This window comes from Ischnura elegans, chromosome 6 (genome assembly GCF_921293095.1).
Source record: "Ischnura elegans chromosome 6, ioIscEleg1.1, whole genome shotgun sequence".
Taxonomy (NCBI): domain Eukaryota; kingdom Metazoa; phylum Arthropoda; class Insecta; order Odonata; family Coenagrionidae; genus Ischnura; species Ischnura elegans.
In genome coordinates, this window is record NC_060251.1 from 11,457,900 (window position 1) to 11,474,691 (window position 16,792).

At 38.3% G+C, this 16,792-nt stretch overlaps 1 protein-coding gene across 1 annotated transcript; it reads right to left on the reverse strand.

The window, feature by feature from the left end:
* LOC124160358 (protein takeout-like) lies at positions 1-16,072 on the reverse strand. The gene is made up of 6 exons (XM_046536199.1): positions 15,421-16,072; positions 4,369-4,461; positions 4,148-4,295; positions 3,364-3,497; positions 1,280-1,429; positions 1-275 (listed from the first exon to the last, which is right to left on the reverse strand). Exons 1-6 carry the CDS (start codon positions 15,515-15,517, stop codon positions 121-123), a joined length of 777 nt encoding a protein of 258 aa, XP_046392155.1. The 5' UTR covers positions 15,518-16,072; the 3' UTR covers positions 1-120.
* Between the last annotated feature and the right edge of the window lie 720 nt (positions 16,073-16,792).

Sequence of the window (16,792 nt, forward strand, 5' to 3'; positions counted from 1 at the left end):
GGGCATAGATGCGTATGAATATTAAGTTTGACTTCACGGTTATTGCATACTTTAAAGTAAAAAAGTTACACACATAAGAAATAAATAGAATATTAAATAAATATTTTATTAAATGATTGACTAGGCATTTGGGAAAATTTCGTTGTAAGGTAGCTGATCGAATATCCTCTTGGCCAGACCTTTCATTACTTCTCCCATAGTTTCATCAAAGTCTTTCAACAGTATTCCAAGGACTTCATTGAAATTTTCGTTGAGGAACCTATTCATTGTTTCTCCTGTGGACAATAGAAAATTAGTCTCTTTAGATGTTTGAAATGTAGCACTTTTGACAACACATATTTTTATGACGAGGAAAAGGTTCGTTATTTACATAAATATGTATTACGACAATTATTTAAGTAATTTAGGGAGAATTTAAAACATAAGACATGCATGAAAAATAAGAGAAACTCGAGCTTTTCACACCAAGAAGTGTTGTTGTCTAAGTCGGAAAGAAATGCGTATAGTTTTTTTCCATGAAATCATGATATGGAAGACTTCCCGAGTCCTTTCGGGTAGGCAAAGTATTCTGAAGATGTATATTTCATCAAACATTGCCATGCATTAACATGCATAACCAACAGGATAAAAGGATCAGGAAGAGATATTTCCCTTCTTTGACCGGATATCAGAACCACATAAGCTTACGTTCTGAATTAAAAATAGGTCTCCATAAAAAATCAAGTTTGCTTACATTGCATTGAGGAGGAAGACAAATAAATTGAAAAATATCTTTAAGACTCTAGCAATGGATACCTCAACCAGACATATTTCTTCACTTTGAATTTCCTGTTCATAAACTCAAATACCATCGGGAAATTTTCAAGGTGTACAGAGCACACCTATTCATCTGTATTTCGAATGTAAAGTTTCACATCTGAGAAAATACAAAGGTAAAATTTTCAAATTTGAGATTAAGGCAAATGTTAGCAAACAATTTTATCAATGCTGACTATTTCAAAATGATAGCTCGAGTTTCAAAAAAGTTATATATCCTCTTGAAAAATAACTTATTGGGTTCTATTGCAGCTATAGGTCGGAGCCTGGGAGATTGGCTAAGGAAGTGATGGGCATATGATATGTAACACAAACACTTAGTTTGGTGATGGAGAATCAGTTTTTCATTGCAAATTTCTTTTATATTAAAAAAAATTTACCACTCTTTCTTTCTGGAAATAGCAATAATTCATATACATATACCTCAAAGGCATGGAACATTTTAAAATCCTATCAAACTTACCTAATCGTTCATCTCCATCAAAAAGGTTGCTCAGATGAATGGAACCACCGGGTATCTTGTGATGTAACTTGAAGTTTTGCACATCAAAGTATGTTTTTCCAGCCTTTTCAATAAGTTTTCCCATGATTTTCCACTCAATTACTGGGTTATCTGAAGAAAATTATGCAGGTAATATTACTCAGAAGATTTAAACTGTATTTATTTTTCTAGAAAAAATTGCATGATGTCATAACCAAATTTTAAAAAATAAACACAGAAAAAACTGAATTTTCTTCGAACTTCAACTTTTTTTTAGGAATTTTCTTTCAAAATACATTCCATAACTTATATCTTCAAGGAATGGAGGAAAGTTTCTCTTTTAGACATTTTTTAAGTCCAGTTAAATAATATTTTGAAACAGGCCAATATATGAATGTAAGTTTCTTTAATTTGTCAATGGTGCGTAAATTATTTTTCAGCTCTGTAGGTAGTCTAGAAAATGAAGAAAAATTTGGTGTGTAGGTATATGCTAACATGTAACACAGGGGGCTGTGATTGTTTTAATGTGGCACAAATTTAAAGTAGTTTTAGTAAAAATAGTTCTCGGAGTATAGGTCAATGTGATGCAAAAAAGTTTCAGCCAACGTTTCTGTTTATTTTTAACTATCATCAGGGCTATGAAATAAAACACGAGAACAATATAAAATACAATGATATACAATATTTTTAAATAAATAAATGTTACGATATATAGTTAGAGTTGATTGTTCCTCCGAGAACTATTTTTACCATGAATTAAACGAGGTCAAGATAAGAGGAAAGATATTAATTAGTAGTTTTAGTGCAAGGATAAAAGAAAATTTTGAAACTTTAATCAATGGACACAATAAATCACATTTTGAAACTCATTCATTAAATTTTATCATTTTAGCAAGTCACATTCAACTCAGGCCTGATTTTAAAGCAGGTATTCTATAAGTAATAGATAAAGGTTAATGGAATAACAATGGATAAAGGTAATGCAATGACCCAGTAAGTAAAGAGGAAGTCCTAAGAAGAGTAGGAGAGAAGAGAAACCTCAAGAAAACCTTGACAAGACAACAGAAAAAACTTGAGACATGATGTCCTGGTGAAGACAATCATTGAGGGACAAGTAGATGGTGAGAATGGAAAAGGAAGACCTCGAATGTAATACATATGTGAAACAGGTAAAGAAGGATGTGAAAGAGAAGAAATATGTAGACAAGAAAGATTAGGTGATGGGAGAATTGAGAGGAGAACTACGTACATCAAACAAATCTTAGGATTATTGACTCATGATGATGATGAATGGTGCTAAACCAGATTTTATTGAGAATTTAGAAATAGGTAGTTACATATGCCATGCTGTTTGAAAAGCATCATAAACATATTCCATGAGAAAAAAAGTTGCATTTCTTCTTGAGAATGATGCAGGAGTGTTAAAATCATTTGAGGTTTTACCGAATGAAGCTGTGGGGAGAGTGCAGAGTTTTCAATAGATGTATTTTTATTTGGTTTAAAAAGCCTAGCTTAGTAGAGAGAGAAAAAACAGCAGGGAAAGCTCACAAAGCAATAAATTCAACCATTACTGTTTTCCAAGTACATATACTATTTCAATTACATATATTTATCTCAATCACCCCCAAAAACAGCACAATGAGGGTTTAAACAATTTGGGGGTTTAAACAATCAACAACGGACGTTTACTTATCCTGGAAGGGGCGACCTATCCAGGCAGGACTCGAACCCACAACCTTTAATCCCCGCCACTACTGAGGCCGACATTTATTGGTTTGTCTTCTGACCTCAGCCTAAGGCCTTCCTCCTCCGTAATGATGTAAATAGTTGAATGTGAGTATTGAATGAAACACACATTCATATCTTTGAGTTCTTCACCATTATTGAACGTTATACTCTCTCTTTTTTTGTTCTAACTTATCCATTTGAATTGGATATAAAGAAACAATTAATTAGATGAAAACCTTTCACACGCTGAGCTAATTATTGCAATCAAAATGATGATAGATCCTAATGATTTGGATAACGGTGTGTTGCATCTTTTTTCCCGTGAACACCATACTTACCACAAGTCATATTGATATCTCCTTGGCCTCTGATTGGAAGCAGCAAAATTCTTCCATCAATATGATACTTTCCAGTGATGATTATGTGAGGAACTGTCAATACAATTTCAAAAGTGTTCTTCTCAAGATCAGCCCTAATAGTGAGAAAAAAAATCGTTTTAGTGATGAAAGCATTTCCTTTTTCATGTAAGCCTTCCTGAACTAACTGGAAGAATATCAGGATAATCAGGGAAAAGCAAAGAAATCTCGTCAATAAGGTCAGAGAACAATCTTTGCCATGGAGTGTGAATCAAAACAACTGATATGCTGTCAGTTGGCTGAGGGTCTTTGTTTTTTATTCTTTCAGTTGGCTGAAATGAAGTTTACAAGTTACTGTTTTTATACGTATTCATTTTAAAGTAATGTATTTAAAAAAGAATTTGAATATGTATTTATAAAGAATTTTGTATTACTCAACTTAAAAAACAGTGCATCACAATGAAACAAAGTGAGAAAAGGGAAGGGTAAATGGCAGATTGTTATCAGGATAGGATCAGAAAAAATTTAGGGAATTTGAATTCATGCACATTGTCATAATTGTCGATCTTAAGTACTTACTTCTAAAACCTTAAAGTAACTTAAATAATTTCTAAAAGTTTCTGATAAAACTATAAGGATGGCTTAAGTTACTGAAGCCTTTTTTAAGAAAATTTTCAAATTTTAAAGTGACTTAACCATTTCAGCAGTTAATTTTCTTCAGAGAACCATTGTTGGTAATGAAAAAAATAGGCATATAGGAACTTACTTGGCAGAGACATCCTTCAAGTTACTCAGTCCATGAATATCGCACCGATCAAAGGTAAGGCCAAAACCAACAGGTCCATTGCTATCTCCAACATGCAACTTGGGCACATGTAGAGGCTCCAATGGCACTATGTTGAACTCGCGGCTCCCTTAAAAAGAAGTTGATTAAAAAATTGCATTGCTCCAATGAATTGTTCTTACCTCATAACTCTGATACCTTACCTTTGGCTATGAATGCCAGGGCATCTTCAAATGAGGACTTGAAACACTTCTGGAATTCCTTCTCTTTTGGGTGGCAGATTTTGAATTTGTCAACTGTAAAGGGATAAAATTAAAACTTTATCGAAGAGGGTAGCGTACACCACAGACAGACATATGAAATACATACATACAGGGTAGGTGAGCAAGCTCTTTTACCTATGCTATCCTGCATCTTAAAGATTTTTGTTTGGAGATGCCCACAGGCTGCAACAAGGCTTTGAACCCAGTACCGTAAACTATGGCAATTTTAGCCCAAATTCGAAAGAAGATTCTTTGCTCTACAACTTTTAAACTACCACCAATAAATTGCATTTATCATTAAGAAGGGTTTTTCTCCTTTTCTATTTGAACAAAATATTACCCAATACCTATTTTTTCATGTAAGAAAGTGCCGAATGTAGTTAGATACACACTTTATGGGGTAAGATGAGTCTTGAAATTTTCCGAGTGCATATACAGCGCCAACCTGCCAAGGCGATCCTGTATCTCAAATTTGAAATTTTACCTCACGGAAAATACTAAGATAAATGTTTAAAAATTGAGATAAGGCTACATTTTATTTATTTATTGCCACACTGCCGAAAAGCGCTCTTTGGCATTTAAATCAGGGTTTTCATAACTTTTAGCAATTGAAAATACACTAATATCCATGCCCTGGATGGGAGCAACCTATGTAGACGGGAGTCAAACCCACGATCTTCGGTTTAGCAGGTGAAGACTTTACCCCGCCGACACCGAGGCCGGCATAAAAGTTACCATACCGGGGAATCGAACCGCGGCCTCTTGGGTGAAAGCAAAGGGACTGCATAGAGGAGGCCCAATTCCATCTCAGAGGATGCTGATTTCTGCTGTCACTTCGGTCGCATTTTTATCGGTTCTCAAAAATGTCCGCGGCGCGGTGATGAGTGCAATGCGATCCAATTTTATCCCAATATTTTGCATTTCAATGTTTTGTAATTGCGAGGAATAGCATTGAGAAGTCATGAATCTAATACATCACATCATCATGTATATAAATTTCGGTTAACCAAATTTTATGCATCGGTACTTCTGACCTAAAGACACCAGCAGGATGGCTGGAGAAACTGTCGTCACTTATGGACATCTAAACGCGGAGGAACGCCCGGAATCCAAGACTCATATGAAGAAACGCCACGGAAACCTCAGATCAAATCAATAGACTCTTTAAAAATTAGAATTCCATTGCTTACAAAATTTTATAATGTATTTTGGCTCCATTATATATTTAGTGAATTTTTTCCGTAAAAATAAAAAAAAAGAAAATTTTTTTCCGTACGACCTTTTCAAAAAAGCATCAGGCTATCTTTCATCTTCTGACACCTCTATTTTTTTTAAATAAAATTTTCACACTGCGTATGTTGTAAATAAAGCAACAAATATAAACGCAGAATTTTAAAACTGCAAAAAAAACTTCGGTTCAGGATAATCTGGGTCTTTCTGCATTACGCCTTTCATATAGGCTTCAAGAGATGCTTGAGCGATGCGAGGGGCCCTCTAAGGTCGGGGCCCTCGGCGATCGTCGACCGCCCGACCTGCCGCCAGACGCTGGGTAAAACGGATCCTGTGTACGACCCTCTTTCTCCCACATCACGCTCGACTTGTGCCATCACCTCTCCCTCGTAAGCTCAACAAAATTATGGAATTCCCTCCCCATCAACTTAAAGAATATTTCAATTGTGCAGTCCTTCAAATCCAAACTTCATTCTCACCTATCCCGCAAAACGTAATTCAATAATCTATAATTCATAGTCATGTAATCCAAAATTTAATACCCGATAGAATTTACGACGGTTTTCCTCTTTTTTTCTTGACCATTTCTTGGTTTATTATTCATTAAATGTTATAAAATGATATCAAGTGTCAATTTTTTTATTTATTATTATGATAAAAATACCTTATTAAATGACATATTCACGTTTTCATGTTTCAATCAAATTCAACTTGATAAACCGAAACTGAATTATCTTCTGTAATATGCTATTTATTTATTTTTATATGCAATTCACTTATAATTAATATGTTTTATGTATATAATGTATGTATATAATTAATATGTATTTTGTAATATGTACTTTTTTCACCACTAATGTAAAATTTGTGCTCTTATGTGTATTGTAACCATAGCAAATAAATATAATTATTATTATTATTATGCTACAGGGAGGAACAGGTGGGAAATAACCAAATCTAAATTACCTATTTGTACATAGAGTCTGGGCTATGAAAATTAGGTTCGAGCATTATTGAGAAATGCCGAATATCGTGTCATTGACTATCGGGAGGACTGAAAATATTGACACGAAAATATTGGTTTTTGCTGATATCGATACAGAGGTGCGAAACTCACATTTATATACTGACATTTGCATTAATTATCAGCTACATATATTCATACATTGCCGGGAAATTTGAACATAACTTTTATAAATAAGATGAGCTATAATCGTTTTTCGTTCCATGCTTCGGGAAAAACGCAGAAAAATTGTTCCTTGCCAATATCGAGATCAAAATATCGAATACGGGAATATCAAACATCTAATAACGATATTCACGTTGAAAATATCGATGTTTTTTTGATATCGATCAAGGTCACCCGAACCTAATATACATGTATTAACTAATTTACTCTCAATTGACTCCTACACTCAATCACACGACGCCATAAGCGCAAATACACAAATAAATTCATAGAGAAGGAAAGAAAGGGATGGGAACAAATGATAGAAAATGGACGAGGACAACGGTACTGTGGTAGACGGAAAAAACCGGAAATCAGATAAATCGGGTAAAAATGTGGCTTGCGGATTTCCGTATAACGCGCACGGGATCAGGTTATACAGGGTGTGTCCTGAAAGTAGTAGGACTGAGTCGAGAACAAAAAATGTATTTCTCATATAGGTACATCGCTTCAAAAATCTTCAAAGTAGCCCCCAAGGGCATCGACACAACGCTGCCAGCGAGTTTTCCACGCAGCATACGCTTCCTGGAAGGCTGACTCCGGGATGTCCTTTACAGCACGCGTCACGGCCTTTTGGAAAGCTTCCACCGACCCGTGGTGACGCCCTTTCAGGGGGGTCTTGAGCTTGCGGAAGAGAAGAAGTCCGGGGGGGCGATATCCGGGCTGTAGGGTGGGTTGCCACACCGTGTTTCGCCAGGTAGTCAACGACAATGAACGCGGTGTGGGCCGGCGCATTGTCATGATGAAGGATCCACGAAGCGGCGATGGCTGGTCGGACGCGGAAGATGCGTTTTCGCAGTCTTTCCTTTCACGTAAAAAGCTGCATTAACGGTTTGCCCTGGTGGCACAAACTCACTGTGGATGACACCTTTCGAATCGAAGAAGCACATGAGCATGGATGTTTGCTTCGATTTGGACATGCGAGCTTTTTTGGGTTTCGGCGATGTCGCTGAGTGCCATTCTGCACTTTGCCGCTTCGTTTCTGGGTCGTATTCAAACGTTGAGCGGTTGATCTGCTCATGGCACTATCCCCGTAAGCTGCCTTGATGAGTTCATGGGTCTCCTTGCCGCTTTTCTCGAGTTTAACGCAGAATTTCACTGCGTAACGCTGCTCCACTAAACGTTCCATGACGCACCGTGACGAGGTCACTTGACAGAGGTCTGGAAGAAATACGATTCACACTCCGCAAGAGCTCAGAGCCGACTGCCGCGCGTTTGCAGCGCTTTGTTAGAGTCCCTTCCACCACTTACAACCCAGAAAACTCCCGTCCGACCGTCCGCGTGTGTGGGAAAAAATCAGTCCTACTACTTTCAGGACACACCCTGTACTCCGCCAGGGGCGCCGACTTATAAAAAATATTGGGGGGGCCCATATCGAGGGTCTTACCCCGGGAAGAGGTTAAATTCAAAGTGTGTCTCAGCACCGTAACACTATCATAATTCACACCACTTGTTTTCGGTTAACCTGCTTACTACCTTAAAATTATTTGTTTTAACACAATATTGAATGTATTTTAAAAGGTATCTATCGTCAAACATGGGAAAATACCAATATATTTTTGTGATTTCCCAAAGCATTATATAACTTAATTATTTTCTTGAATTATTGAGGGGGCTCCGCCCTCCCTAACGAATCTTTGAGGGGGCTCGGGCCCCCTCAGGCCCCATGAAGTCGGCGCCACTGACCTCCGCTCCACAACATTTATTGTTATGTGTGTCCGTAGCGGGCTGAAATAGAAAAAGCTGGCCAAACATCAGAATATGAAACATAAAAATTCATTCCGACGAGGGGCGGTCTGGCCAGGTCGGCCGGCCGTGGGCCCCCTCAACGATCGTGAGGCATACATTAAAGGTGTAGTAAAAAATGATACTCAGATTATCTGTAACAAAGATTTTTTGCTATTATAAAATTATACGTTTTCATTATTTGCTTTATTTAACCGCATACTTAAGAGTAAAAATACTATTAAAAAAAATAAGTTAAGCTGTCAGAAGATAAGAGATATCGTGATGATTTTTTGTAAGCGTTCTTCGGAAAGGTTATTTCATAGGTGTTTTTTAGATTTCAGCGCTGTTCAAGGAAAAAAATCACTGAGTTGATAAATAGAACCGTGATACATTATTTAATATAAAAGTTTTGAAATAGTCACTTTACATTGTACTTTTCTTGCGAAATTTCTATTTTTTATTAACTTCAACCTGGCTTTTAATAGCCAGAATTGCGTCAAAATCCATTTCAAGGCATTCAATTTCCTAAACTTTTCCGGGGGAGGTTCTCTGAATCCCTCGGTAAGGAGGACCCCATCATGAGGTAAAATACTTTTGTATGCTGACGACGCTCTCATCTATCGCGAAATTAGTGATCACTCCGACAATGAAATTCTATCATCGGATTTAAACAACGTTCATTTGTGGAGCCACGAGTGGGGAATTGAACTTAGTATGAGAAAATGCATGTCGGCACATTTCTTGTGGAGTTCATCCGACTATAACAATGTTTATGCTTTGGATGGTATTAAAATAAAGGCAAAAGACGAAGTGAAATACTTGGCAGTTACGAAAACTTCGAGCTTATCGTGGGGAACACACATATGTAGGAATATTTGTGGCTGAGCCCGGAAGAAGTTATAGGATTCGTCTATATTAATGTGGGGAGGTATTCGGATGAGAAAGTAAAAGAAAGGCGCTACTTCGCACTCGTCCAACCACACCTTGAATATGCAGCGAGCATATGGGATCCGGTGCAGATAGACTTTATCCGTGAACTGAACAAAATACAAAAGATGGCTGCGCGGTTCGTCAAATACTGCTACGGGCGCACAGACAGCGTTACGCAGAAGACGCGTTAAGCGCGAATTAGGCTGGGAGCCGCTTGAGACTCGGAGGCTGCGCACTAGTCTTAGATTGCTGGATCAATTGAGAATAGTTATCTTTATGAACGACACGAAAAATATCATCTCAGAGCCCACTATATTTCCAGGTCCGACAAAAGGGATAAATTAAGAAAGATATTTTTCCGAGCGGATAGGTGTGGGAATTAGTTTTCCCCCGAACCATAAAGGACTTTAATAAATGCTAGTCCTAACTTCGTTAGAGCACTTCATTTTTATGTGTAAGCGGCTGGTGTCCTAACACCCCCTACCACACGCCTTTTAGGCGGCTTGGGGGGTATTATGTAGATGTAGATGAGCCCTAGCCGAGGGCCCCCAATCACTCCCCTCCGCCCCTGATTACGACCTAGGTGACAATGTTACTACATCATCTTCAACGAACAAATGGTGTGTGCAGTGCTTACAATATTACACAATATTTCACTGGAGTGGGAGAAGTAAAGGGGAAGAGGAGGGGGAGGAGATGGGAAAACCTGAAGTAGAAAGCGAACGGAATAGAGAGGATAGCAAGAGAGGAGAAGATTGTATAAATTGAATGCACTAGACACCATTTGTACCTTGAAGAATATGCGGTAACATTGAAAACTAAGTTGTAATAAATTTTATAATCGTGAAAATGTTTCAGAGACTGCCCTGCTTGAATGTTGAGTGGCGAACATTTCAAGCGCAACACTCTGTCCGTCAGATGGGACGTTAAGCCGTGGTCCCCTTGGCGCCTTTCGTTAAGAGCAGGCTAATGCCTACGCCGGGTTTATATCCACCCTTCCCTCACGGAGAAAATGACCTCACCTGTCGGTCGCCTCCCCCAAATACCATACCGTACGAGGCCACAAAAAGATATCTTTAACCATTAAAAATAATTAATTAAGCAAATAGGTTTAAAACATTCTCAAGCTGAATACAATAGTTATCAATTCTAATTCCCCCTCACCTTCCCAATCTGTTTATCTTATCTTTTCAATATTGGCGGATTTTTCCTCCCGAATCGCTGTTCGTCCAGTCCTCTGGTATTTATAGTCATTAAGGAATGGAATCGATAAAAAAATCCACGCCGAGGATGGTGTGTGTGATAATGATCGGAATAATTGCGATCAATTGTCGTCACGAGCTGTTGATTCCGAGTGGTTGGTAAAGCGATCGGAATTTTATGAGACTTTTTTCATTTGGCGACTCCTTACGATGGCCTACTTCGCTATGACAACGGAATAATTCCGATTAATAGAGTGAAGCACAAATGTCTTGGTGGGGATAAATCTACCCGCAGGGAGGGTGTTATCGGAATTATTACAATCGGTTTTAATCCCGAACGGTTGATTCTGATTAGTTAGCAATGCGAGCGGATTTGTTTTGCTTGGAAATTTTCAATTCGATGGCGATATGAGCACTCTTAGTGACTTGTAGGAGTGAAAATTTTCAAAAGCAACAAAGTCCGATAGCCTCGAAACAAATTGGAATCAACCGCTCTGAATGAATAGCGGTCTGTATAATTCCCATCAGTTTCAAGCACATTACCCGAGGTCAGATTCGAACCCGCGACCTCTTCATTGACAGGCAAGTAGACACTGATGGCACAATGAGAACAAGCAGACACTATGATATGAGATTGATGAGTCATCGCGTTACACTACTATAATATTTTATCCAAACATAGTTTTCCATCGGAGGAGAGAGAGAAACTTTTTTTTTCATACGAGACGTCCTCGTATCCATTTTATCCGGAGAAACTGGTCTTTTCACGCTGATCATTATCGATAATCATCAGACTCGTGTTATTTGCTTAGCGCTCACAATCAGAGCTATGCATGGTTGGAGTTTATGGATGCTCACAATCAATATCTTCGCGATGTTTTTCTTTCGTTTTGAATTGGCGGGAAATTTCCGGTGTTCTAGAAAGTATCATCCCCACTCCCTCAGCCGAATGCTACAAATTCCCGCGCCAATGGGTGACCATGAAGCAGTAGTGCTCGCATATTATTTCATAGGGCGTGTGGAAGACCGGTGTTAGGTTACGTTTCAAGGGCGAACCCAGAATGAAAACTAGGAGGGGGGGGGGGCAAGCCATGGTTGTTCAAGGTGTAGGTACGATTTAAGCGATAAGGAAAAGGTGAATGAAAACAACATTTTAAGGAAACTTTAACAGTTCTTTATTAGTTTTTAAAATTATTTGCCTGCAAAAATATTATTATTTTCCTTAAAGGCTTTTGCGATGTTTGCTTCTAGGGGGGGCAGCTACCCCCTCCTGCCCCTCGCTGGGTACGCCCATGTTACGTTTAGAATTGTTAAGTAAGGAAACCCTTGAAATTTTGTATTCAGAATAAATATTAAATTGAAAAAAATAAGGACTTACAATAGCACTTACTATGGAAGCGAGGCTTGGACGTTGACAACCGCAGAGAAGTCAGGAGTGGATTTATTCCAAACGTGGTGCTATCGATAAATGATGAAGATAAAATGGATCGATCGAGTAAGTAGTTAAAGTGCTACGAAGAATGTGAGAAAACAGACGTCTTCTAAAAGCCTTAAGTAGAAGACGGGACAACTTAGTTTGCCACATTTTGAGGCACGACGGCCTGATGAAGACAATCGTTGAAGGTCAGGTGGAAGGGAAGAAGGGCAAGGGACGGCCCCGAATGAGTTACATGGGACAGAGGGTTATAAAGGATGTAAAAGAGAAGAAATACGTTGCTATAAAAAAGCTATGGGATAGGAGAGAGGAATAGAGAGCTGCGTCAAACCAATCTTAGGATTATTGACTAATGACGACATTACTACTATTGGATGGAAAGAGTACTACGGAGTTTACGAAGCGGTTATAGATGGGCAGTTGAGAGGAACTGAATTTTATTCATTTCTGTGGGAGGTGGGCCCTCGGGGTGGGATTCGAAATAAGATTTCATGCGTGAATCAATTCGTCAATGAAAGCAAGGAGAAGAGTTTAGGTGACTATATCCACGGAGAAAGACTTGGCATGTTGCGATTTTCTGATGATACAGCAGTCATAGTCGAGACAGAGAATGATTTTAAGAAGAACTTGATAAATATGAAAAGGACATAGGCCAGATATCAGCCAAAAATTAAAAAATACAAATATATAAAATGCAGCAAAAGAGAGGAAGCTAGAATAAGCATCAAATTAAGAAAACAAAAGCTTGAAGAGGTGATAAAGTTTTGCTCCCTAGGAAACCGAATTATCAACGATGCACGAATCAAGAAAGAAATAATCAGCAGAATAGGGCAGGCGAAGAGGGCTTTCTAGAGAGCGAAGAACATTCTTACAGCTGAGAGTGCAAACATGGAACTAAGAAAACGATTCATCAGGTGCTACATACGGAGCATGCCTCTATATGGGAGGGAGGTGTGGTCATTGACAGCTGACTCGACTTGTTTATTTGCTTAATCTTACCCAGATGAAGCCACAACCCGACCCCCTCTCCCCCTGGACCAGCTGCAGAGAAGTCAAGAGTGGAGGCATTCGGGTCCTGCCAGAGAATGATGAAGATAAAGATATGGATCGAACGAGTAAGAAATGGGGAATTGCTAGAGTTGGAGAAGAGAGAAGTAAAAGTAAAACCATAAAAAGAACTTCATAAGCCACGTCAGTGGCGCAGCGCAGGTTTGAGGGATAAAACCCCCCCAGGAACTGAGAGAAACTTATGAGTTTAATCCATTTTACTTAATTTTATTAATGTAATTATAGAAGAGTGTAAGGATTAATTAAATATCCCTCAGAAAGCCATAAAACTCACCATTTTGAAACATTTATCTAAAATATTTTCTGGGGGAGGGTCCCCGCACCTCCCGCTTATCCTGGCGGGGATACCACACACCCCAGGTGTTGTTGCGCCTAAAACCCCCCTGCCCTAAATTCCTAGCTGCGCCCCTGAGCCACGTAATGAGAAATGATGGCCTAGTGACAATCTTCAAAGGAAAGGTTGATTGGGAGAAATGCTAGGCACGGCCGTGAATGAATTACATACTTAGGGCAGGTTATAAAGCATCTAAAAAGAGAAATACGAGAGAGGAAGGGAGAGCGGTATCAAAGCAATCTCATAACTGTTGACTTATGATGATGATGTATGAATTACGTAAGTAGTTTTTTAGAGGAAGGAATGTCTGAGTTATTGAAGGTCGCGTGAAAACTGAAACTATGTTTTGTAAGGGTAAGTAGCAGTCTCTATTTGCCTGCGGGCGATCCCGGAGCGCCAATTTTCTTTCCATATAATCCTTATCGGTTGCGCACTCATTGTCAGTAATAAGGAATCTACCGCGGTTTTCTTAGACACCATTAGATACTATTAGTTTATTACAATCCGTTAATTAGTTGTTCATAGGACCTAAATTATATAATTAAATAAGAAACAAAATTATAGTGGAGGCATTTGGTACAACTTTTCTTAGATTAGCTAAGCAAAAGTGCTTTTACTTTTGTTGCCAGAGTCGATTTGTTTGTCGAAGAAAGTTTGTTCAATTTGTCTCTTTAAATATTATTCTATACAATAAAATCTCCTTATACCAGGTGAGCAATGCATTAAAAACCTATTGGTATAATTAAAACATGCCTTTTGCCTAGTAGGGCACATAACTTCCAAATATGTTTTAAAATGTTGTCTGAATCTGTTTATTCCTTTGTTTTATTTATTTATTCGATTTATTTCTTTTGTTTGATTTATTGCATCAATTACCATTATTATTACTATTCAATAAATTTTCTTTAATTTTTATTGAGTTTTTTTTATGCAAAGAGTTCGAGTTCTCACCAGAGTAACTCTTTACTGTGATATTGAGTTGAGCAATTTTCTCGTGGTGTGGCAAGTTGAAATTATAACGGCTTTATGCTGTTTCATGTATGTATTTGAATTAAGATTGAGTATTGAAAAACTATTTTGCATTTATTTTGGTATGATCCCGGTAGCAGAGATCACAGTAGGTGCTACAAAAACCTGTTACACATTCTTTTAATTTATAATGCAAATTCTTCGTATTCAACTTATTAAAACAACTTGCTTGTTTCCTCACTCTTTTATTTTCACCGACCATGGTTTCGGGAACTTGTGCCATTATCAAGGCACTCAACTCAAGGCCATTGTCAACCTTGACAAAGGCACAAGTTGCCGAAACCATGGTCGGTGAAAATAAAAGAGTGAGGAAAGAGACAAGTTGTTTTAATAAGCTGAATATCAAAGATTTCCACCGCATCACGCCGGACACTGTATCAAATTCTTCGTATTTGTTTATTTTCCGGCTATTGTATTTTCGATGTTATGTGAGAGAGCTACAGCAATATCAATTATGTGACAATTTCTATTTGTCTTGTCAGTCAACATGATATCTCGTCAATTATTTGCAATGGTTCAATCTGTTTGGATTGCCAAATCGTAATTTAGATTATATGAACAGTTTTCAACCACAGTTTCGGGGTGGTATTGATAGTATGTGGTCTTAAAATCTATTTATTTGTGCTGGTCGGCCAGTTTTTGATCAATCATTTTTTCAACATGATTGTGCCTATTTAAATATTCTGTATTGGCTAATATCTTACCATCAGATTGTTATTAATATTACTATGGTTATTATTATCGCGTCTTTCAATCAATCAGAAAATATTATCTCAATTATTAACATGAAATATAATCAATCACTCACCTAGTTTTGACTTCTTCGGAGCCGCTGATGCAATGGAAATGACACAGCCAACAAACAGCAGGGCCGCTGTGAGCTTCGCAGTACTCCAATACGTCATCGTGGATGTTTCGATCGCTTATAGTTGGTGGTAGAGGATGTTCAAACTCTTCCGAAAACGTGGATTCCCTTCGCCGAGGACTGTCGCGACGGTTTGACTGGAGCTCTGGGTCGCGAAGTCTGTCTTTTAAAGCCTCCTGCCCAGGGAAGGGATCCAGGGAAGATCGACCTTGGCTGACTGTCCGAAATGCCGGCCGGCAGTGACCCACTAAAAAGCTCCTCTTGATCTTCGTCAAGGCTACGGCTCATATGTTCAAGGGCGGCTATACACTTTAGAGGTTTTTCAGGAAATTAATTTTCTCTATTATAAAATGCGACCGAAGATTAAGGAATGCTGTCAAAAATCGAGTGAGTTAGAGTGTGGTAAATTTTTCAAAGCTCAATAACTCACGAAGCCATTGATAATGCGCGCTCCCTCCGGTAGCTCCGCATGAATGAGCTTCGCTCTCGAATCATCACGGCCGAAAAAATAAAATAGCTTAAAACCTGCTGCCCTTCCTAAACCCGTCAAAATGTTGTCCTAAGATACGGAAGTCTGTTAGTGCCTAGCAGGCCTCGATCACGGTCTGGCGTCAAATAAGTACACGCTTCGAATGTACAGTCACTTTCAAAAGTTTTAGGACAACGTTTGTGGCACCACTTCTCCTTCCCGCGGAATTTTAGTTCTCCTTACTCGTTTTGTTTTCCTTGGTTTCTCACCGAAAGCATTTCGTTTGCGGGTGAAGATATAAATTCACTCGGAGAGAGATGTTACTTGCAAATTTATAATTCTGTTTCGATTTATGTCGGATTTAATGATTATTTCGTATGCATTTATTCCGTACTTTCCCCGTTTTTCCTTGTTTATTTCTATTGCACATATCATAAACCTTTACGTGAAAGCTGCTGTGGTGATCCAGTGGAATGAACCTGTGTCTGTGACAGTGTAGGTGATTGTTTCTACTGCTGGTCCTCGACGGGGAAATTTTGCTTAAAATTTATTTTTTATTTGTTTGCTTATTTTGTATTTCGTTATATATTTCAAATAATTTTAAATTCATTGCAAAGGCATTATGTACTATTTTTTTACTGTAATGAGCCACATAAAAGTTAACGATAGGTCAAGTGTGATCTTATCACTTTTAAGAATGGCAGCATTTAAAAGGCAAGGGATTCGGAAAAAGATGGTCAGCCGGTGGATTAGGCCGGATAAAAACTCGGAGTAAGCGTTGTTGAACGATTCAAAGACAAAAGGTGGTGCAAGGATTCACACATTTCGTGTTATTGCTAGAAACAT

Excerpts from the sequence above, each read along its gene's own strand:
- LOC124160358 (XM_046536199.1), bottom strand. The coding sequence starts at position 15,517 with ATGACGTATTGGAGTACTGCGAAGCTCACAGCGGCCCTGCTGTTTGTT. Across the intron at positions 3,498-4,147 it reads TTGAAGGATGTCTCTGCCAA|GGCTGATCTTGAGAAGAACA; the intron begins GTAAGTTCCTAT and ends TCTCACTATTAG. Across the intron at positions 276-1,279 it reads TGATGGAGATGAACGATTAG|GAGAAACAATGAATAGGTTC; the intron begins GTAAGTTTGATA and ends TATTGTCCACAG.